The 23,575-nt window shown below is 39.6% G+C and overlaps 1 protein-coding gene across 2 annotated transcripts; it reads right to left on the minus strand.

Annotated features, from left to right (window-relative positions):
- Positions 1-1,319: 1,319 nt before the first annotated feature.
- MED30 (mediator complex subunit 30) lies at positions 1,320-19,010 on the minus strand. Of its 2 annotated transcripts, XM_050305973.1 has the most exons (5): positions 18,903-19,010; positions 18,394-18,589; positions 17,366-17,524; positions 13,602-13,712; positions 1,320-4,335 (listed from the first exon to the last, which is right to left on the minus strand). In XM_050305973.1, exons 2-5 carry the CDS (start codon positions 18,565-18,567, stop codon positions 4,240-4,242), a joined length of 540 nt encoding a protein of 179 aa, XP_050161930.1. In that variant the 5' UTR covers positions 18,568-18,589; positions 18,903-19,010; the 3' UTR covers positions 1,320-4,239. The 2 variants fall into 2 exon arrangements, with proteins under 2 accessions (XP_050161930.1, XP_050161924.1); XM_050305967.1 differs by lacking the exon at positions 18,903-19,010 and having other exon boundaries at positions 18,394-18,866.
- Positions 19,011-23,575: the final 4,565 nt, after the last annotated feature.

Genomic DNA, 23,575 nt, shown 5'->3' on the forward strand with positions numbered 1-23,575 from the left:
GGTGTGCTTCCAGAGAGCTGTGTGTGTGCAGGAGGGACAGCAAGTCCAGCACTGCTGCAGGCAGCACTTTCGAGAGCCACCAGGGTTGCTGGGGAAAGCAGGCGAACGCCAGAAGCATGAAGATAATTTCAATGATATATAATGATACAACAGTCAACTATTCATACACAAACCAAACATTGAAACATCTGTGTTGGTATTGCTTTACTGGAATTTGTAAATACTTCATCTGGTGCCATTTCATTAACCAGCAGTTAAAGTTCAGTCAGCATTAACTAAAATATTAAATTTCAGCACATGTTGATGCCCAGTAATTCCTTCAAAAGTGTTTCACAGCTGAGGAATTGCCACTTTTCTTAAAACTGTCATCTTCTTGGCCAAATCCTATACTTATTTACAGACCTGCTAGCACATGAATTACGTTCACTACCCTTACTTTCATCTGTGTAAGTCAAAGTGTATGGTTTTGGTCCAACACCTTGCAAAGTTCCTGCTTTGACAGTATTTACTGTGATAATTTACAATTCTGTCAATTTCTGCACTTTGCAATTTAGCTACTGCCCATCTATTCTGGTAGTGGTTTGAAGTGTTTCTCCTCTCAGATGAAAAATTGTAGTATAGACCTTGGCTACTGCTAGCAGCTGCACAGAGACAGCTGAATATTTTATCAGCCAGACATCTACTTGCAATAACTGCACTCTTATTCACATTTTAGCTTTACTTGTGTACTGTTTGTATGCAATAAAAAAGTCAACAAACTCTAAATACATTTAGGAAAAAGACATAGATATTATACAAGCAGTAGAGTCAAGTCTAGGCTTATTTCCATTTTCCATAATTGTTCCAAAAATAGAACAAAAATTTGAAGAACTCAGAATTTTACACTACCAATTAAGATGATCGTGCCATTTCAAAATCCTCTCCAAATACTTCCTTTAGGCTGCATGAATACTTATAAATCCACAAAACAGAAAGCTGCCACCACACCTTGCAAATAGAAAAATGCATTTGCATTTTAAACCAACAAAATAAAACCTCTACTTGCAGCCATCTCCTCTTCAAAAGCTTTGCATATAAAATAGTTATAACTGTCACAGGTGTAGAAATCAACTATTATTTCTGATCAACAAGTCTGCCATAGTGGTCAATCTAAATGGGAAAAGAACAGTTCTGCTGCTGGTAATAAGTGCAGTAGGATACCCACTCTTCCTTTTGCAATGTGAGAGGAGAGAGACCTTATTTGTAAGGTGTTTTGACATCTACTCACATCCAGGTATTGTCATAGTTACAGATTTCAGGGCTGTATAAACTAATCAAAATTAACATTTTCTAACACTTTATTTGCAATTATAAGACAGGACATCCATTCACCTGTTAATATTTACAGCCTTCAAAAGGAGAAAAAAAGACAACTATATTGTACTGAATTTTAGGGAAAAGTCACATATTGTTAACCAGGTGTGATCATATCTATTACCAGTGACTTTTACCTCAAGGAGTGGACAAATGGGTTGAAATTATTAAAAAACAAAATTAGGAAGACCGACAGAGCAACACGTGTGAGGGTGATGAGGCACTGGAACAGGTTGCCCAGGGAAGCCGTGGATGTGCCATCCCTGGAAGTGTTCAAGGCCAGGCTGGACGAAGATCTGAGCAAACTGGTCTGGTGGAAGGTTCACTGCCCATGGCAGGGGTTTGGAACCAGGTGATCTTTAAGGTCCCTTCCAACCCAAACCATGCTGTGATTCTGTGAAAACCAGTATAACATTTTTAAACTCATGAATCTCAAATCAGTAAGCATTCATTCTCAAACCCCCAGACTGTAAAAAGGATATCTTTCAAAAGGATACCATTTAACTGGACGTTTCAGAAGGTTCTGAACAAATCTTTTACACAAAAGTACTAAGACTGGACATGGAATGAGTGTTAAAAGTAATACACAAGAAGCAAATCATGAAGATGGTAAGTTTTCAACTTGACAAATATTAAGAGTAAAGTACCCCATGGATTTGTACTGAAACTGTTGTTTTACATATTCTTTCATCTGGAAAAAGAGACAATAGTCCACTAGCAGCATCTGTGAATAGCAAAAATTTTCAGGACTATTTTCAGGGCTAACAAAAATTGTGAAGAATAGCAAGGGCAAAACAAAGAAAGATGAAGGTGGATGATTAACTCAAAATAATCAGTATACCCCAAAGTTTCCTAGGACTGACAGTCATAGGAAAAAGATTAATGAGGCGTTTATTCAGTGCATTCTGGTAAACAAAACCAAAGCATTCCAACCATATACAGTGCTACAGGAATACATCACTGGTCAGTCTGTCACAGCCAGCAAGGCTTCCTGAGGGGGAAGTCCTGCCTATAGAACCTGATTTACTTCTACAGTAGGACAACCCAACTAATTGATCTAGGAAAGCCAGCAGACATAATCTTTTTGGATTTCAGCAAAGGTTTTGATACTGTCTCTCACAGGATCCTTCTGGACAAAATGTTCAGCACAGCTGAATAACCATGTTATGAGATGGGTGAGCAACTGGCTCATGGTTGAGCACAAAGAGTTATAGTGAATGAGGTGACATCAGGATGGTGCCCTGTCACTAGTGGGGTTCCACAGGGCCCCATCCTCAGCCCAGTTTTCTTTAACATCTTCATTAATGACCTGGACCCCAGACTCAAAGGAATACTAAGTTTGCCAATAACACTAAGTTGGGAGGAGCTGTTGAATCCCTTGAGGGCAGAGAGGCCCTGCAGAGACACCCTGATAAATTAGAGGGCTGGGCATGCATGAATTTTAACAAGGGTTAACCTGGGATAGGGCAACCCTGGTTGTGTGTATAGACCAGGGAATGAGAGGCTGCAGAGCAGCACTGTGAAAAAGGACCTGGGGGTCCTGGTCAATGGCAAGCTGAATATGAGTCAGCAGTGCCCTGGTAGCCAGGAGGGCCAAACGTGTCCTGGGGGGCATCAGGTAAAGCATCACCAGATGGTCGAGGGAGAGGATTGTCCCGCTCTGCTCTGCACCAGGGTGGCCTCACCTTGAATATTGTGGCAATTTTGGGCACCACAATATAAAAATAACATTAAGGTATTAGAAAGCATCCAAAGAAGGGCAGTGAGGATGGTGATGGGCTTTGAGGGGAAGCCTTAAGAGGACCAGCTGAGGTCACTTGGTCTGTTCAGCCTGGAGAGGGGAGACTGAGGGCAGTATCCATTGCAGTTACAACTTCCTCCCGAGGGGAAGAGGAGGGGCAGGCACTGATCTCTTCTCTGGGGTGACCAGTGACAGGACTCTAGGAAATGGCATGAAACTGAATCAGGGGAGGTTTTGGTGACATATCAGAGCAGAACAGAACATGCCAAGTTGGAAGGAACCCACAACAGGCTTCCCAGGGAAGTGGTCACAGCACCAACCCTGCCTGAGTTGAAGAAGTGTTTGGACGGTGCTCTCAGGCACACAGTGTGATTCTTGGGGATGGTCCTGTGCAGGGGCAGGAGTTGGACTCATGATGAGTCCCTTCCAGCTCAGCATATTCTATGATTCTATGATTCACCATACAATACCTATATTAGTACTCAAGAAATTACAACATGCAATTGCAAAAGAAGTTAAGATACTCTTCCCTTAAAAAGACTTAATTATATCCATAAGGATATAATTTTTATGTAGCTTTTGTATTTTGCTCCGATTTATCTAAGCTATCATATATCCAGTGATAGGATATGGAATGAGATGAACTTGTATAGCATAGTAGCCTGTAGTGTATGTTCCCACAACGGGGAACATATTGAATTGCAGTATCTGATTGCTGATTTTGGCCCTGTAGCTTTCTGAAGCGACTTTCCTGTCTTGCAACTTTTCCTGTCTGTAGAGGCTGTTTGCACTGCAGAATGGCATACAAGCACATTTTAAAAATTGTTAATTGTATTATAAAGAAAATCCAGAAACATTTCATTTATAAACCCCCTCATTTGCATAGCAATCCAAATTATTACTATAAGTTACTGACACTGTACAGTCTAAGGGAAACACTCAGGTAAAACCTGTAGGATGAATCTTATATAAAAACAAACCCAACACCATTTAAGTTATTAAAAAACCCCAACATTTTAATCCTGAAGACTTTTCAAACATTACTGCAATATGATTGTAGGAAAACATGTTTCTTCTTACAAGGAAGTTAAGTATATCCAATGAGATTTGTATCTTCTTCAAATATAAAGTTTGATTTTCCTTGTTTAATTCCTCATTGCCAACATGGCATTTATGTCCCAAATAAGATTCCGTAACTGATCCATGATCTGCTTGAGCTGCTGATTCTTCTGTTTCAGTTTCTGTGGAAAGAGTTTATTATCAGTTTTTTTTGTGATCAGTTCAATTAGCACACTCAAAAAATCAACAAAATTTACAGTGTTATGAAATGCTGTATGAACCTCTTCCTCAGTTGTCTGTGAGCACTATTAGTGGGATAATACATCCCCTTAAAAGCACACTTTAAAAATACATGAAAGCCTCAAAAGGTAAGGACCATTGGTAGAGAGTCAATGCTGTTCTCTTCACAGCATTCTTTTTATCAAACACCTGACACCCTCAAATGCTGTAGGTTTGTGGGGATCATTCCTCACTTTTTAAAGTCCAAAAGAGAGCATTATAAGTAGGAAGAAAGAATTCAGGGAACGGGTAAATTATGTGAATGTATGTTTTGTAACTTGGGTTTGCAGAAAAAATGAGGGATTAACAGTAGAAGTTTGAACAAAGCACAAAGTATAGGTGAAACAAATCAAGCTTTTGCAGCCTTTCTGCCTATGTAGGTCAACTGTGACGTGTTTAGAGTCCTGTCTTGAAAAAGGTTCTCCCAAGCATGCTGAATTCTTTAAAATTATATATTTGTTTTTGCAAATTGCAGAAGCCTGCGAAGGAAGAGAAGAACAGCAAACTTGCTTTTATTTGGTTGCATAAACAAAACTTAATAATTATGTCTTTACAGAAGAAAGATCTGGGCATTAAGACATCATAAAATTTCCTTAACCTTTCACGTTTCACAATAATGCCCATATTTATTGTCTCATTTATTCATTGTCCTGCTCAAACTGAAGCTGTTGAGAACTAAGTTAGGTTGTTGTTAACGTTACACAGTATGTTCTCCATTTCATTCTGATTTGACAGAATGTCAGCCTTCTCACATTAGAGATCAAACTACTTATTCATTAAGGAAGTCCAGAGTTCCAAGTAAAGTGAAAGCACAGGAAAGTCTTGCTACCATCAAAAGAGAACAAAATGTTTCAGGTTTAACATAACTTTGTTATTGCCATACAAATTGCAATACATTAAAAGGGGAATTCAGATCAGTAATACAACCAAAGCAACTGCAACAGCGATAAAATGAAGCAACGAAAGAAGTAATGTCCTGAAAACTGTCTCCTAAATTTTGATGCAGGCAATACAACAATTTTTTAAGTTGCCCAGCTGGTCAGCTGGGAAAGAAGTCCAGAGTAAAAAAGGAAGCCCATTCACTTCGGAGCTTTAAAAACAATCTGTAATTAGGTAATGATAATTACTATTACTATTACAAATTACTATGGTAATTAGGCTTAGATTACATGGGGAACATAGTAAGGGAAGTATTTCTGAACACAGACTTTAGGGCACACATTTCCTGTAAGAAGAGACAACATTCAGTTCCAGACTCCTGAGAAGGATGTGAAAACAGAGGTAGGAATAACACCGAATTTCTAATCAAGGACTTGACAGACTAAAAAGCATTTTAAAGATAACTAAAGGCATTTATCTAATGCTTCTTGTTGTCATTTCCATTTGCTGATCCAAGACTTCACAATACACAGCAGAGATCCAACTCCTAAAGACAAGAGAGAAAACTAAGAATCATGTCATTACCACAGCATCCAAACAAGAGAGTTGTAAGCGTCTTCCTACAAAGGTCTCGATGCTTGAGAAAGCACAAGCAGGATGAGATAAACAAGCACGTTCATACCTGTGGCATTTTAAAACATGTTTCTGTTTGCCATCCTCAACATTCAATCTTAAAGAAATCAGTGAATGTTACATCAAAACTACTAGTTTAATGCAAGCTGTCACTCATTGATACTGAGGGTATGCCATTTCAAGATTTTACAAAACCTTCATCAATAGAAATGAAGGCTGAACAGTCAGTGATGGTCAGACAGAAATAAGAACCATTGACCTCTGATAAGCAGACTGTGCTCTCTCTCCATCCATGTCTAATTGTATTGTTAAATACTGTTACTTAGGTAAGCTCACATGAACTTTATGTAAGTTATGCCCAAAAGACTCATTCTGTAAGATTGTTTTCCTTTCCTGTGCAAGCATTATGACACTGTAAATTGCTTGATCTTTATTTGATACTAGACAAGGGAACCTTCAAACTGGATTTAATTTGTTTCCAAAGCATCTGTAAAGACAGGAGGTATAAAACTGTTTCTTTATCTGAAGATAATTTTAGATCCTTGTCTTCAGTGAAGACCTATTTTCTTAGCTCTTCTACTTTTTCTAGAAACAGAAAAACACATCTAAGATGAAGCACCATCCCTGGATTGCTAGGCTGTTAAAAGTATAAAGAGAGGAGAAAAAATTCACTTCAGAGAGCATGGTCTCCTAATTGAAATGCATAGAGTGATCTTTGTTACTGATCTTTGACAGGCAGTGGTTCACACCACAAAGTAATACATAATTAATATGTTCTGCACCACTGGAAGTGCTGGCCTCTGCTTAAGACTTTGCTGAGCCAGTAAGAACATCTCAACCCAGGTCTAACCTTGGAAAGATAGGTGAAATGGCCTTCTTGGGAAACGGGCAAGTTCTGTAAGCAGATTCTGCAGTAATGACAAATTTTCGTTTGAACAGATTGCTTGCAAGTTGTCTCCCACTCTTTCCTCCTTCTATTGAAATGAATTAGTTGAACTCTGGACTGCTTCTCAGGATTAACAGTTGTATGAAACAAGAAAAAGTACTTCATCCCACATACATGCTACAGCTCCTGACTTTATCTGTTTTAAGATAGCACAGGGAAATTATTTTAAATGAGGCAGTTTATAATGAGTTAAGAGACCTAAATTCAAGTTACATCTGACAGGCAGGTTTCTGTTAGTCCCCTTCTGCCAAGAAAGGGATCTGACTGTAAACCAATCCTAAGAGGTCTTCTTTGGTGATACTAATATTCAATGTGATTACCTATCCCTTTTGGTTGACCCTGCAAGCACTATGGCCAGCAGGATGGAGTTGGCAAGGACTGCACCTTCCAGTAACCAACAAGACCTTAGTAGGCATAGGTCAGGTAAGACATTTATGAAAACATGTACTGAAGCACAAAACCCACATAAATTAAATGAGTCATTATGCTACGCTCAAGCCATTTGTTAGAAGTCCCTTCTTCAGGCAAAGAAAGTAGTGTAAACACTGTGGAAGAGTCAGATCATATTCCAACTGGTGCCTGCAAAACCATCAACAGTACTTGCCTATGTTGTACAGGCTCTCCTTCTGTTTAAGAAAAAAACAAAGAGGGTTTTCCACCTTGAAAATCTTATATAAAAGACCACACCCCTGAATCCTGTGACAGCTATAGTTTTTACCTGCTCTGTTGAAGATCTACAACAGTGCAGGCCAGAAGGACATCTCAGTGTAATACAACATTAAATATTAATAACACTAGTACTTTTAATTGCATATATCTTGGCAGAATTAAAAAATTATGCTTACTTTGGTGATTATGACTCTACTACAGAGAACTTGCATCATGTTCTTTTTCCATGAGCACAGAATCCTGGAACAGTTTGGGTTAGAACTGACATTTAATGGTCATCTAGTCCAACTCCCCAGTGAGCATCTTCAACTAGATCAGGTTACTCAGAGACCCATCCAGCCTGACTTTGAATGTTTTCAGGGATGGGGCATCTACCTCCTCTCTGGACAAGTGTGTCATCACCCTCAGCATAAAAGATTTCTTCCTTATATCTAATCTAAATTGACTTTCTTTTAGTCTAAAGCCATTACCCCTTGTCCTATTGCAACAGGCCCTGCTAAAAAGTCTGTTCTCTTCTTTCTTGGGAAGACTTTCAGGCCCCTTTAGGTACTGAAAGGGTGCTATAACTTCTCCATGAAATCTTCTCTCCTCCAGACTGAAGAGCCCCAAGTCTCTCTGCCTTTCCTCATAGGTGAGGTGCTCCATCTCTCTGATAATTTTTGTGGCTCTCCTCTAGACCTGCTCCAATAGGCCCATATCCTTCCTGTGTTGCAAACCCCAGAGCTGGATACAGAACTCATGTTACTCCTGACCTTTAAACTGCTGTAGAAAGTGATTGTTGAAAGCCTTATGAAGGTGACAGTGGCCTCAAAATTTCTACAGAAACACAACATTTGTCATAGGAAAGTGAAATTTATACTGTTCCTTTTTTAAATGAGTCCTTCTCCTTCTTTTTTCTTTTTTCCTTTGGTTTTATAGTCTAAAAAATGACAATATTATATGCATATAGCTGGAAAAAAATATGATAGAAAGAATGTCCTCAACACTTTGCTCAAACTCTGTTAAAGCTGCCAGATGATATGCTAAGTTATGTCTGCTCAACTGATACCAAGGCCCATTTTCCATCATAATATCAATCTCTGTATAATTTTCTTCCAAAGGGATTTACCAAAGATGCATTGTGCCTGAAAAACATCACGTCCTTCTACTGAGAAATGCCTGGATGTGTGGCAAGGGGAGAGCAGGGGCTTTTCTTTACTTTCATATCAATCAGGCTTTTGGCACAATCTCTCACAGTCTTGTAGCAGAATTGGAGAGATGTGGTTTGGATAGGTGGATTACAAGATTGATGGAAAATTGTCTGGGCTATGGGATTCTAAATGCTGGGATCATCAGTATTAAGACCAAGTGGTAGCTGGCCACTCTGGGAAGTTTTTCAGGTTTGATACTAAAATGAGTTTTCTTAATATCTCATTAATGACTAATCCACACTTACTGTATCAAATCCACATCACTGTATCAAATTTGTGGACAATGCTAAGTAGGGAAAAGTGATAAATATACTCAGTGGTAGGACAGCTGTTTGAGAGGGACCTACCCTGGGAACTTCAACTAAAGCAAAATCCTACATCTGTACACACAATAAACTCACACAACAGCACAGGCAAAGAGCTGACTGAAGAGAAATTACATTTGCAGAAAAGGATCCGAGGTAATTTTGATACTTTTTGACAAGTTGAACATGAGTCAGCAGCAGATCTTTTCTCAACAATGAAGCCTAACTGCACACTGTGCTATATTATAGAGAGTGCACCCATCAGGTCAAGTGAAATTGTTATTCCCTCTCTATTTGGTTCTGGAGAATGACTGTCCAATTTGGGGATCAATATAAAGCACATACTGAATAACACGTAGTGGAAGACCACTAAGATGATTAAAGCTGTATTTGTTCAGTCTCAAGCAGAGAAGGCCAAAAGGTATGATCACTGTCTTCATCTACCTACTGAAGATCATGGAAAAAACAAGCTGCACTTTTCTTGAATGTACACAGCAAAAGGATGAGAGAAAGTGGATGTATGAATTATGAAAACATTGCAATGAAACATTAGGAGAGATTTCACAGTGAAAGTCAACCCTTAAAAAGGGACCAGAAAAGGCAGAATTTCCATCCTTACAGGTATTTGAAATGCTACTGGATATGAGCTGGAGCAACAAGATCTTACTTTGCTGGTTGACCCTGCTTGGAGCTGGAGGCTGAAACAGATAATCTCCAGACCTCCCACTGAGTCTAAATTCTTCTGATTCTACCATTGCAGAGAGCCAGTTTGGGTACTCAAAACATGATGGAACTGTCTCCAGTGCAGATTAATCTGGTGAGAAGGTGTCCAAATAAAGAACTCTTCCCCTCTTGCCAAAGCATTACGTGGTACACATTTGTATTTTTGTGAGAAAGGACTCTACACATATAAAACAAAAATGCATGAAAATAAAGTGAAAGGTAGTTTAAAAGGAATTTAGGTTTTCAGCATAGTTCAAAAGTAAAGTTTTCCAAAGAGAAAAAGACTAATTGCAAATTGCTGTCACTTTAAGGATACTTCCCTAAACAACATCAGCGGCAGTGCACAATGCTTATGTTATCAAAAAAAATCCCAGAAGTAAACTCATAACAGCTTAACGTAAACGTCTGTCATGTGGATTGCCTTTTCCTCTCTTAGCAAGACCACTGTTAAACACTTAGCAAATGGTAATAAAGAATATCAGACACGACTGTTTTCTAAGGAGTCACCTGGAATGTCCTAATGCTATTTCACATCATTTTATTTTCATGCAAATGTACTGAGACTACTAATTACGCCACAGTTTTCCTAAGTGCTTCATTTGAAACCAGACCTCTGGCACCTAAGAAACCTCAGCTGTACTTGCTCCACACAGATTAAACCATCCTCAGTTTCTGATTTGATATTTTCTAAGTCCTGTCAAATGTACTACAAGACTACAGACCTAAGGTGAGCCTCAGGTGAAAATAATATTGATGATGCTATACTTAGAAGGCAAAAAACCTGTAGACTGAACATTAAACCGTTGAAAAATATGAAGACAAGTGAGGATATCTTGGTAACAGTTTCCACTTGTTGCGAATAGATTAATTTCAATGAAAACTGTGTCAAGACTTGTACTAGTAAACCAATGCAAATGCTAAACTGATTCTGGAACAGTAAATTATTTATTCTGAAAGACGGTCAACCACCCCAACAATTTACAAGCCCAGAAAGCAAATACAATTAAAAAAGAATAAGCTACATTTTTGGGAACTGCAGCAGAGAATTGTTTAGTACAAAAGGCAGAGGTAGTTCAGTCCTCAAGAAATGGTTTGTTTGTTTGTTTTGTAATAATGGTATATACTTCTTAGTGCTGCCAAAACTCCCTTAGGGTATTAAGCTTAACGGGTTTTATTTAAACCTACAGTTGCTAATTACTACTGAATTGCTAGGACAGAAATTCATTACCTTGTAAACTGATCTATATTTTAAATTAACAGACAAGTACTTCCACAGCCAAGGTGAGCACATTAAACTTTCTGACCTACAATGCAAGACTAATACAGCAGAAAGATGTCACTACACAATAAACCAACACCAAAACCTCCTGCAGTATTTATGAACTGCTACACCAACAGGTCCTCCTGCCCCATGAATGAGATGGTGAGTATAGGAAGTACCTGAGGTTCCTCTCCTCCTCCACTGAGGATGCCCTGACCAGACACCTGCAGCAGCAAAGCAGAGCTGCCACGTTTCAAGTCAGTGGTTCATGGAATGAGGGGCATTTTTATGTGAGAATACGTGATCCACAAGATTTGTATGAGCTACTACTAGCTCTGTCTGAGCTCCACACTGAGGGGCAGTTAGTGCCTTTCACATACACCCAGAGCCACTAAAGAAATCAGACTGGCTGGGGTATCACAGGAAGAAGGGTAAAATTCAGCAACCCATGGCAAGTCTAAAAACTCAAATATCTCAGTAGAGTCAAAGTATTGGGTTATTGCAACAATGCTTTTTTTGGTACCAATAACAGCAAAGACTGAAAAAATGCTGCCTATCAGAGCAAAAAAGATTAGGTGAGAACAGGGCAACAGCTGAAGGACGACAGTGGGTCAAGAACATAAAAAGCTTCCGTATCTGTAATGAAGGTTTCCCTATCACAGCATCTGCAGCACCATTTTGCGTTATGAAATTTTTCTAAAATAAATTAATCCAATTGAGTTGGATGTTACATACTACAGAGGAACTGAAAAGCTAAAACCAGAGAGGGCTAGTTAAGCCCAGCAGCCAGTGTCAGAAATTAGATCAATTAATAATGATTAATATATTAATAATGATTAATAATGATTCTAGTGATTTTTCTTTGCAGAAAGAAGAATTTCTTTATTTCTAGTCATAAAACCCAAATCATTTCCTATTCTGAAAACTACTAAAATTCGAGCTTTGAAAGTGGTAGTGGATGTGCTTGTACAGCTGGAGGGAGACAAAAGAAAAAAACACTGCACTTCCAAAAAACAAGAAGTTTAACTTTCTTTTGCAGGAGTTAGTAAGCATTTGTCCACAAGAATATTAGAGAAAGTTCAACTATCTTGTGAAGATTTACTATGGAAAATATGGAAAAGTAGGTCTAATATTTAGGTGTAAATACAGGATTCCAGACCAGATTTAAGTGAAGGTTTAAATGCATTCTTAATTACCAGTTTGCAACCAATGGTCCTATAACACCTCATCATAAAAATTTATGAAATTCTTTTCACAAGATCACACCAAGGAGGTTTTAAAATACATTAGCATACAAGTACAACAACAAGGGCAAAACTATGTCACAGAACTATTAAAACCACAGCAAATATGGACAGTTAAACTTATTAACACTTAAAGATTGCAAATAAATGTGCATAAATTCACAGTACAACACTGCATATAATATAATATATACAACCCTGCTATATCAGCACTTAGGAGAACGATTACAACAGGGAAGCTGACAACTGCTTTTCTCTAAATTCAGGTAGTCCTCATTTTTCTAAATAAATAGGTTATGAAAAATACAATACATCTCTGAGTGTTGAAGACAAATTAAAATATTGGAAATATTTTAAAAGTTAAGAATCCACCAATTATTCTCTAAATTAAAAATTTCATCTACTTATTTCCTTTGTTCAGTTATTTTTGTAGATTATACTTCCTTTTTACTGAGCATTTACAGATCTTACAGCCATAGAAATATTTAATTAATCCTATCTTTGTACTTTAGAGATTGAAGAAACAATGTTCAAAACTGTGGTCTGGTAAAACTTCATATTTTAATCTCAATATTATATTAGTATTTAGCATATATATTTTTAGATTTGAATCCATTTTTAGTAATTGTCCCCAACTGCAGACTGCCACTCAAACTGAAAATTTAACAGCATCTTTATAATTCATAGCACATTGTCTTCTGAATGTGTTAAGATTCAATAGATGTTCCTCTTAACAAAGGAATGGTCTTCCTCAAACTGTCAAAATATAAAAGTCTTTACCAACTCACATAGTTGTAACAATATTTACATCTGATGGTCAATGTTTTGTTTTTTTTTAAACCTGAGGTAAGTTTTGAAGAGAAGTAAGTTCAACAGGCACCTTACCTCAGTCTGTAGTGCTGATATCTAGTGGGCTAAGCATAAACATAATACACTGTGCTCAAAACAGTATATGTCGGTTTTAAAAGAGACACAAGTAAAAACTGTCAGGGAACCTAAACTCTAGAGCCAGAGTTAAAATAATAATAATAATAGTAATAATAATAATAATAATAAGTAGTAGTAATAATAATAATAACTAAACAACAAAACCCCAACAAACAAACAAACAAACAAACCCCCCCAAAAAACCAAAAAACTCCAAGAACAGTTGTTTCCTAAGAGGTAATTCTGACATAGTTAAGTGCAAGAAGTATTTATCCCCAAGTTTGATGGTAGTCATCAGACATTCTGCATTTAGTAAAGCAGTCTAGAAATTTAGGCTTTGTGACGCCAACGTGACATTTCCTATTTTATATAAATTATTTTCACTTTGTTACCTTATTTACTTCCATAATTTCCCTTCTCTCTTCACTAGCAAAACGAAGTTGACTTGCAGCACCACGATCATCATGCTTAGAGCCATCTTCTTCAACATATGGAATAAGTTGCTGTGAAGACAAGAAATATTAGCTTTACTAAAAAAAAAAAGAAAAATTAAAAGAAGAAATTAAAAAAAAAAGAAATCAAACGCAGGAGATACATAAGGTACTACCATTTTCTTCCACAGGTTCAAACGCTCAAGAGAAGGTGGACACAATCTTGTCACCTCAAACCCAAAGGCCTTGGAACGACCTCAGCTGGTTCTCCAGGAAAACATCGTGCTTCAAAAGGACACAATCCCACTTATTACCATGCTTAGACCCAAGCAATTTCACAACTGCAGGCAAACCCCACACTTTGCCTGTCAAGATGTGTATCATGGATAAATCTTGTATTCTTGAACCTTGCAGACTGTGATTTTAAATTTTACTATTCCACACTAATAAATACCACAAAAAAGAGCTTGTCATTATTATCACGTATTTTAGCAGAGGGGAAGGTACTGATCTCTTCACTCTCATGACCAGTGACAGGACTCGAGGAAATAGCACGAAGCTGAGTCAGGGGAGGTTTAGGTTGGATATCAGAAAATGTTTTTCACCCAGAGGGTTACAAGCCTTCCTGAGTTCAAGGAACATTTGGACAATGTTCTCAGGCACAGGTTGTAATTCTTGGGGTGTCCTGGGCAGGGCCAGGAGTTGGACTCAGTGATCCTCATGGGTCCCTTCCAACTCAGCATATTCTATGACTCTATGATCCAATACTAACCATAATTATGACTGGCTTTACATAGCTACTTGCTTAATACTCTAGTTATGACTTGCTCTTTTAGTTAACCTCTGTTTGGCTATTCTTAAGACCAGGTCTATAGTTACCTAGAATCATAGTTTTGGTTAGGCTGGAAAAGACCATATTGTACTATCATTTCTGTAAGTTTCTACACAAGCCAAAAATCTTTGATGAAGTATTCCTAAATGAATACTACTGTATGTTTCCTTCCTAAAAAGAAAATAAATTAAAAAGAATCAGTAAATATAGCAGGTACAACACAAATACATGCTTCTGTGTCAGAACACTCCCAAGTTACTAACAATTAATAAAAAAAATAAGCTGTAACATTGTATACATAGCATACATCCACAGTGTCCACAGTGCAATATTGCTTTTCCTGTCCTGAACCGAGCAAAATTACATCCATATTCCCATACACACTACAGAAAATGAAAGACTAGTACTGATGAAAATGAGCAAAAAGACATTCGTTCAAAAGCCTGGGAGCAAGTTGCTCACCAAGCGCATATTAACTTGTTACTTAGGTTGGGGTGTAATATTTCAAAGCATTCAGCATCCTCCTTCAGCATTCTGATAGAAAACTGACTTTGATTTAACCCACTGAAAATTTAATTTCCTTCTGTGCAAGAATTTCTGTAGTCCGTTCTTATTAAGCTTATCAAAATGGACAAAAACTACCACACCAAACTTTGCCATGAAAATGTAGAAAAGGTTAACTACTTACTACATTTGCAGACCATAAAAAAAAAGTAGTGTGGCTCCTAAATACTCTTGGGAAAAACTCCTCTCTCTGATGGAAAAATAAAGTAGTACTCAAAGTAGAACACTTCCTTTGAAAACCTCCTGTCTTTCAGAAAACGTATTAGAAAAAAAAACCAAACCCACAAAGAAAAGCCAAATTACACCTAACACACAAAAGCAGGAAATTTAAACCAGATCTGCTTCACAATTATCTCATGCCTTGCTATGCTGGTTAATAAAAATTTAGTAATACCTATTATATTGCTAGTACACATTTACAAAAAATGTGAAAACATTTATATTGATAATAATAGACTAAGGGATATTAGTAGGTACTGACTTCTCTTGACTGTGAAAAAAAAAAGAATTTTGTAAATACTCTTTAAAGGTATGGTTAGAATGTCAGCCACAAAATAATATGATTGAGAGTATTATTGAAATACTGAAAGAAGAAAGGAAACTGATCCAAGAGGAATGGTGTGCCACTGTCATTCACCCTAACCAGTAAAAACATGAGACAGAAGGCACCTCCTAACTTCAGGGCAGGAAAGACTAAGCATATTAAAAAGAAAGAATTCCGACTATTGATACAAAACTCTGCTGCACCTGTTATCAGTGAGACATCACACTAAAAAAGCTTACTCATTTACTCTACTGAACACAAGTCAACACATCATGGAAAAAGTTTTATTCTTTAAAATGGGAAAGTTATCCTACTCCCTTGCTTGCTGCCATGCTTCTCTGAAACACTTGGCAGTGACTGCTGACAGAAGTAGTAGTCTAGAAGTAGTAGTCTAGACTGGACTGTACAGAATCAATGAATGAACCTAATTTCTTTATTCCTATTCAGCGAAGAGAGTGAAATACAAAATATAATGCTTATATGGTTAAAATTCAATGGCCAATCACAAGTCTGTTAATAAAGTTGCCTCCAAATCCAAAGGCCAGTATTTAAAGAACTTCATAGTTCTGGATAAGTAGAGCAGTAGTAACCCTAGGCATAACACAAAACAGGGTTTAAGAGTATTAGTAGGAATTAGGAACAAATTAACTTATGAGGGGGAAAACAAAGTTTTGATTTTACTTGGAATAACAGTTTTATTGGGAAAAACTTTGGCCAATCCTCCTTCATGGAAGTCTGATGCTGTAACTTTTCCGTCACCACTGCACAATTAGGTTTGGTTCATACCGGCCCAGCAGGTTAGGAGTACCAGAATGAGGCAACTAAGGAGGCACAGACTGATGGTCAGAGAAAGAGAATAATGTTTATTAGTGAAGGAGCCAGGTTGACAGGTGAGAGCTTGAAGCAGGTTGTTCCCCACTTTTTCCTACTTCTTTTAAAAAATTTACCCTGAATCCTTCATTTTCTTAGGGGAAACATTGATGAAGGAACCAAGAAGCTTGAGGAAAAAGGCTAAAATTTTAAATCAAGTTTGATTTTACAGAATCACAGAATCAAGTAGGTTGGAAAAGACCTCTGAGATCTTCTCAACTAGATTATGGCACTAAGTGTCACATCCAGTCTTTCCTTAAACACCTCCAGAGAGGGTGATTCCACCACCTCCTTGGGCAGCCCATTCAAGTGTTTAATCACCCTTTCCTAACTTCCAGCCTAAACATCCCCTGGCACACCTTGAGGCCATTTCCTCTTTTCCTGTCACTTGTTGCCTGGGAGAAGAGGCTGACCCCTACTTTGCTACAACCTCCTTTCAGGGAATTGTAGAGAATGAGAAGGTCCCTCCTAAGCCTCCTTTTCTCCAGGCTAAATGACCCCAGCTCCCTCAGCCACTCCTCCTCAGACCTGTGCTCCAGACCCTTCACCAGCTTCATTGCCCTTCTCTGGACACGCTCCAGCATCTCAATGTCCCTCCTCAATTGAGGGGCCCAGAACCGGGCACAGCACTCAAGGTGTGGCCTCACCAGTGCTGAGTACAGGGGGAAAATTTCAAATTGGGATTCAATTTCAAAATTGGATTCCTCCCAACTAGTAAGAATTGATGATGTTAACATGGAAGTTTCACAATCTTTCAACGAGCTCTAACTAATAAACAGACTTCAGTCCACTTAATATCCAGTCTCATTAAAACTTGTTTGAGACTTGAGTCTCCTGCAACTGAGAATGGATGATATGATATGCTATGCAGAGAGTGGTTATTCCAAGCTGTGATGTATATATATATATACTTACTTCTATGGGAACAGGATCGAGCCCAGCACAGTTTTCATTGCATTTGTCATAGACTAATCTCAGTTTTCTGAAGAGTATTGATAACTGACGGAGATGTTCCTGCAGCTTTCCCAATCTGTCTTGATATGTTGCAGTATGATAAGTAACACCATTTGGTAACTTAAGAGAACCAAAACATAAAAAATATTAAAGCCTCTGTCACACAAAATAAACAGACCAAAAGAATTCAGATGGGATTTTGTACATTTTAAAATCAGACAATCACATTATTCCCACAGCAATCACTGAAATTTTTATTTTCTTTACTGGCAAAATTCTGTGTTTTATGTGCTCAATCACTGCTGCCAAACAGCTTCATGTATTCTATACTTTGGTCATTGCCAATCCCTCTAACTCTTTTCAGTAATTGTCTTCACAATGTTTAAGTATGACACTATTGTGATCCAACTATTACACTTTGAGAGTTTGTGTCTCAATCCCAAGCCACAAAATTCAGTAACACAAGAGTCATGAAAACAGAGGGAACGGGGGTCATTATTTATCTTCTGCTTTCCACAGAGAGAAAACACAACAAAAGTTTGTATGCTTTCTCAGTAAGTAGTCAAGTACAAGGATTATGTCCATTTTTATAAGGAAAAAAAAAGTTTTAGGTGGGAAATATTACCAAAAAAAACCAATGAGATTTCCTCTAAAATTACTCCCTGTATGTTAACATAAACAGAGAAACATAACCGGTATATAAACAGACTTTGCTATTTATAAAGGAAAACACAGTTACGGGGTGTATTTAGTTTATTTATTGTGGGGGCAACAGCAATTCAGCATTTCTGAATATTCTACACGTTCACTTTATCTACAGGAGTAAACAAATACATTAAGAGTAGTATTCACTTCTCCAGTCAATCCTCCTTTTTAAAGCAGTTTGATTATCTAAACGTTCTAAGCCACCTCCTCTGTCTGTATATACTGGCAGTCAGTGACAAAAACATGGGAAGCAAGGGCCATGAAAACAAAGAGCTGCTTTTCACCTGCATGTTCCTCAGTAACTGGAAGATTTCCATGGTTCGGAACACAATGTCCTGCACGGTCTCCTGGCCGATGCGGCAGAGGGAAGCCGTGTTCACCTCCCTGGCCGCCTGAGCCTGCGTGCCCGAGAAGGCGCCCGGCGGCATCCCCGCCCCAGCCAGAGGGGGGGTCGACATCTCCTGGCCTTAACCGGTCCCGCTAGGACGAGCAGAAAAGAGGAGGTTATGATGGAACGATCGAGTACTTGAGTCTATCCTAGTAAACTTCTGAAGGACAGCTATCCCATTCCCTTTCCTCGCACGCGGCCCTATCCCAGGCAGAACTGTTCAGCTGACGAAGCCGGCTCAGCGCTGCACCCCTCGGGTCGGACCGACCCCTCGGTTCGGACACCGCTCCCTCACCCACCGCAGCCTTGCCGGGCGGTGGGACCGGGGATGCTCCTCACGCACCTCCGTGCCCTCAGCGCGCTCACCGCCCCGACCCGCCGCAAGGGGACTCGGCAGTGACCAACCCGCTCCCGCCCGGGCCCCGGCCCCGCTCCGGGCTGCAGGCTCCCCGTGCCCGCCGCACTCTCGACCGCGGCACCGCGTCCCCCTCACGGCGCCGGCGGAAGCACTTCCCGGCGCCCCGTGCCGTCACAGCCGGCGGGGCGGGAGCGGCGGGCGGGGCCGGGGCAGCCTGTCACGGCCGCTCGGTGCGGTCCCTGTGCCCGTCGCTCTCCTCGGTCGGGAGCCGGGTCGTTCTCCTGCCTTCCTGAATCCAGTGAGGACTTGCGGGCCGGTCAGCGTGTAGAGGTGGCGGCCCCGAGCCCTGCACGCGGCCTATTGGGGTTGAAAAGTTTGGTCAGAATCCCCAGGCGTGTTCACACAAGTCCCACCGCCCCTGTGCTATAGAACAGTCTGGGCTGGAGGTGACCTTAAAGATCAGTTAGTTCTGAATGCCCATACCCTGGGCAGGGACACCTTCCACTAGACCAGGGTGCTCAGAGCCCTCCATCCAACCTGGCCTTGAACACTTCCAGGGTTGGGGCATCAACAAGTTCTCTGGGAAACCGGTTCCAGTGCCTCACTACCCTCACAGCAAAGAATTTCTTCCTAACATCTAATATAAACCTCCTGTCTTTCAGTTTGAAGGCATTCCCCTTGATACAATCACTACAGTTGCAGATGGAAGAGTCCTCTACACCCTCCTTGGAGGTGCCTTCAGATACTGGAAGGTTGCTGTGAAGTCTCCACACAACCTTATCCAGGCTGAACAGCCCCAGCTTTCTGTCTTTCACCACTTGTAGGGGAGGTGATCTGGTCCCAGTCATGCTGATAAATGGCTGAAAATTTGTTTTGCAAAGTAAGAGTGTATATGTCAGTATACACAGGCACACCTGTATGAATTTAGGTGCTTTGTAGGTGGTCTGCTACTCCTTCTTGCTCAGAAACATTACTGCTAATATAGAAAAGCCTTAACACATGGTCTTCCTGTGTCACAGTATTTGTGTGGGCATAAAATCTCTCTGAGTGCTTGTACCACACTCATACAATTACACTGAGGAAGTTTCGAAATACAGACAAGACCTCCTGTATGAGGGAGAAGAAACACCCTCAAAAACAAATCAGGGGACTGATAGATACAAACTGTCTATTCCATAGCCAATGCTTACTGTATGCCTAATGAAAAATTTCTTCATTTCTTTATTTCCAGGTCATGTCATACCTAGAACTCGTATTTGAGTGAGTTTGACAACTAGTCAAAATCATGACAAAATATGAATTCTTACTAAGTCCAGGCAAGATAGTTGGGCTGCATTAAAACTGATGTTACAAATTATCTTTTTTTGTGAAATGCATTGCATTTGTAATGCTGTAAAAATAAATCAGAAATTTGACACGTGGTGTCGGGAGGCAAGAAATTGGGTGAGGAGAAAAGCTGAGCTGTTTAAGGATTTTCCTTTGCTCAAGAGACCTTCCGCAGCTGGAAGGTTTAAGTCTAGAAAAAATAATGTGGGAAGCAGCAACATTCTGTTTTTCCCTCAGGCTGTTTTTGCCAAAAAAGATGCAGTTTCTATCAAGAGAGATAATTGCAGGTTATGTAAAACTTCAAAGCATTTTTTCCCATTGACTGAGGGGAAGGGAAATAAGAAGAGAAAGAGAAAACTGTAAAAAGCAGCCCAGAGGGCATTCTGTGCATGTGTTGGGCCTTTGACACATAAGGCAGGAACCCCGCTCTAGGGGTTGTGTGTGTGTGTTCTCTCCCACCTGGCTGTGAGTTCTCGCAATCTGTTCTAGCATTTCAAAATTTGGAAATAAACTGTTTTCAATGCTGGAGCCAATGGCTTAGTTCTCTGGTTACCTGCGTGCATATGAAATCATGCATGTGGTATACAATTTTTGTTAAAGAAAGAAAAAAACCAGTCAAGGAACAGTCAGGAACAGAACCATACAAACTTAATGTCAGAGACATTTTGCTGCAGAAAACATTTTTTACCTCAGAAACAGACTAATGAGGGTAAATACCACGCCCTTTCCTAAACTGAAGCTTTTGCTGGCTAAGTTCTCTCTAGCACTCTGCCGTAGCCAAAATGCAATGTAAATAATTATATTTTAACAAAGATCTCAGCATAAAGGATAGAAAAGTGGTTTCTTAAACTGATAGGAAAAAATGGTTTATAAAAATAAGAGAGGGATATTTTCAGACAGCAAAAGAACATCCCATGGTGTATGGCTAGACAGTACTTGGGAAGAGCAACCCCTGGAGAATTTTAAAGGGCTTGTTTGAAGGCTTGCATCTCAGTTCACTGTACATTGAGAAAATTATGCAAAAACTATTCAAGGGTTGAGCACAAAGGATAACGATTTCCTCTTCCGATTGCATGGCCAAGAGCTCTGTTCACACTGCTTAACTTGCTGTCCCAGATCCGATGGCATGAGAGTAATGAACGACTCAGACCACCTACTATTCAGGTCTGCCAAACACAGACTCCATATGCAGTTGTATCCTGAAGTATAGGGCTGTCACGTACAGTAGGCAGTTGAAACATGCAGCCAAGTCTGCATGTGGAGAGTGCTGAAGAACGTTGCTAGGAGGCCTAACGTTCTTCATTGCCAGTCTGCGGAGCCATCTAAATGTGACATTTCCCTCCCAAACAAAGGAATGTCTTCCTTTTGGATAAGAATATTTTCTTTGTTGAGTGAGAAAAAGATAATTATATATTTTTCTTTTTAAAAGCAATCTGTTAAGCAGCCACTGTCTGACTTCAGTTTGGGCCAAGTGCTTTCATCTGGAATGTGTCCAAATCAGAGATCATCTTTCACATCCATTTCAATTTCTGTGGCATTGGTTCAACCAGTGTCTTAGCATTCAGCAGCCTTTGTTGTTGGGTTGTAGAGAAGCTACCAAAAACCTATCAAAGAGCTTATGTCTGTATGTAATATTCTAGTCCAATCAGCTTTAACCCAAATTTGAAATTAGGACTCTTTAAAGAGCAATTACTTCAGTGATTATTGTTTTCACAATAATATTGGCTCATGGTTTTTTTCTGTTTTAAGAGGTTCTCACGCGTATACCCTGAGCAACTCCAAAGGTGGTATAGTTGTGTTCTATCAAGAGAATAAAAATCCTCAGAAGTGAGTGAAGAGGATAATTGTTGCTTTGTTCAAATAATTTTCTCTAAATCAGTTGATGTGCTTGCAAGGCAATATGAATCATTCTATTTAAAAATAAACAGAACTGGTGAAATCCCTGGATCATCCTCTCTTTTCCTTGAATAAAAGAATATACTCTCTCACAAGTTTCCTCACACTATTCCTTAGCAGCAGTGGTTTCATACTGCTCTGAGGGTGACAGATGGGCTTGGGGGAAATGTGTTAGCCAGGAAAAGACTTTCATTCTCCACCCTGTCCCATTTAGTGTTTATGTGTTCATTCAAGGAGAAATAATGGGACCTAGTGGAACCTTTGCAAACAATAAACAGACAAGGCACAATTTTACTGTTACCAAGCTGTGACAGATAAAGGAATGGCATATAACTTTTTCAGTATGTGTCCAACACAGACAGTTAAGGTAGGTGGAGTTTAGTTCATCAGAGATTATGTTTATAGGCCAGAGGAAACATTAATGGCTGTGATTAGATAAGGAGGATTGGGGATTTGGGGTTGTTTTTTGTGTGTGACATGGGTGTTTTTCCAATGGTGTTTTCCTCATCCAGGCAGGTATTTTCATGAACTCTGAAAGCATCCATTTAAAGGGAAGCAGGATCATCTGTGGTAGTGCGAGATAAGATAGGATAAATTAGATAGGATCAGAGCCCAAAGTATGCGAGCAGAGGGCAGTACTCCATGCCTTTGCTCGGTAGGGGATGAACACAGCTGTTTTTGGACCAAGGGGAATCTGGGATTGAGCAATTAAGACCTCTCTGCCTTTATGTGATTCTGTTGCACAGCTCTTTGGTGCTACAGATGGTAGAAGGACAGCAAGAAGAATGAGATGGAAGGGGTTCAGCTTCCTTCCTTGCCTAATCTCCTTCATCATTTGTATACCCATAAGCAGACTTGTCTATATATGTGTTAATGGCACCCTCTTTGGGGGTGCAGAGAAGCAGAGTGTCATGCCTACTAGATTTCTTACAGATGGTAACCAGCTTCAGGGGTTTGCCACAGCCCAGCCTCTGAATGTTCACAGAGTGGTCAGAAAAAATGACCTGTAAATCCCTAATTTCAGAATGGCGTTATGTGGTTGGGTGGCTGCCAAGTGCCCACCAAACTGCTCCACCATCACACTCCCTCAGTCCCTCACTCCCACTCCTCAGCAGCACGGGGCAGGGGGAGGGGGGGGAAGAGGGGGGAAATAAGATGAAAAACTTATAGGTTGAGATAAAGTCGGTTTAATAAAAGAAAGAAAAGGCTGAATGTGGAAGCACAGTCCTGACATAGAATGATCCAACTGGTAACAGGTGTTATTTTACAGCTTGGACACTGGCGACTTGCATTGCCCCCATAAGTCAAGGCCACATCCATCGGAGCAGAGGGCAGTACTCCATTTCCCTTAATATACATATATCCATTTCCTATAATATAAACCCAAGCATTAACAAAGGATGGGGAAGCCAGATGAAGCGTGATAGTTCAGCTTACATGTGGGGGGCTTAAAGCACAATGTAGCTTTTTGGTTCTCACTTTGCAGTGGATCCTACAC

Source organism: Myiozetetes cayanensis, unplaced genomic scaffold (assembly GCF_022539395.1).
Source record: "Myiozetetes cayanensis isolate MyiCay16 unplaced genomic scaffold, myiCay2020 scf1, whole genome shotgun sequence".
NCBI classification, from domain to species: Eukaryota; Metazoa; Chordata; class Aves; order Passeriformes; family Tyrannidae; genus Myiozetetes; species Myiozetetes cayanensis.

Excerpts from the sequence above, each read along its gene's own strand:
- MED30 (XM_050305973.1), bottom strand. The coding sequence starts at position 18,567 with ATGTCGACCCCCCCTCTGGCTGGGGCGGGGATGCCGCCGGGCGCCTTC. Across the intron at positions 13,713-17,365 it reads TCGATCCTGTTCCCATAGAA|CAACTTATTCCATATGTTGA; the intron begins GTAAGTATATAT and ends TTGTCTTCACAG. Across the intron at positions 4,336-13,601 it reads AAATTATGGAAGTAAATAAG|AAACTGAAACAGAAGAATCA; the intron begins GTAACAAAGTGA and ends CTCTTTCCACAG.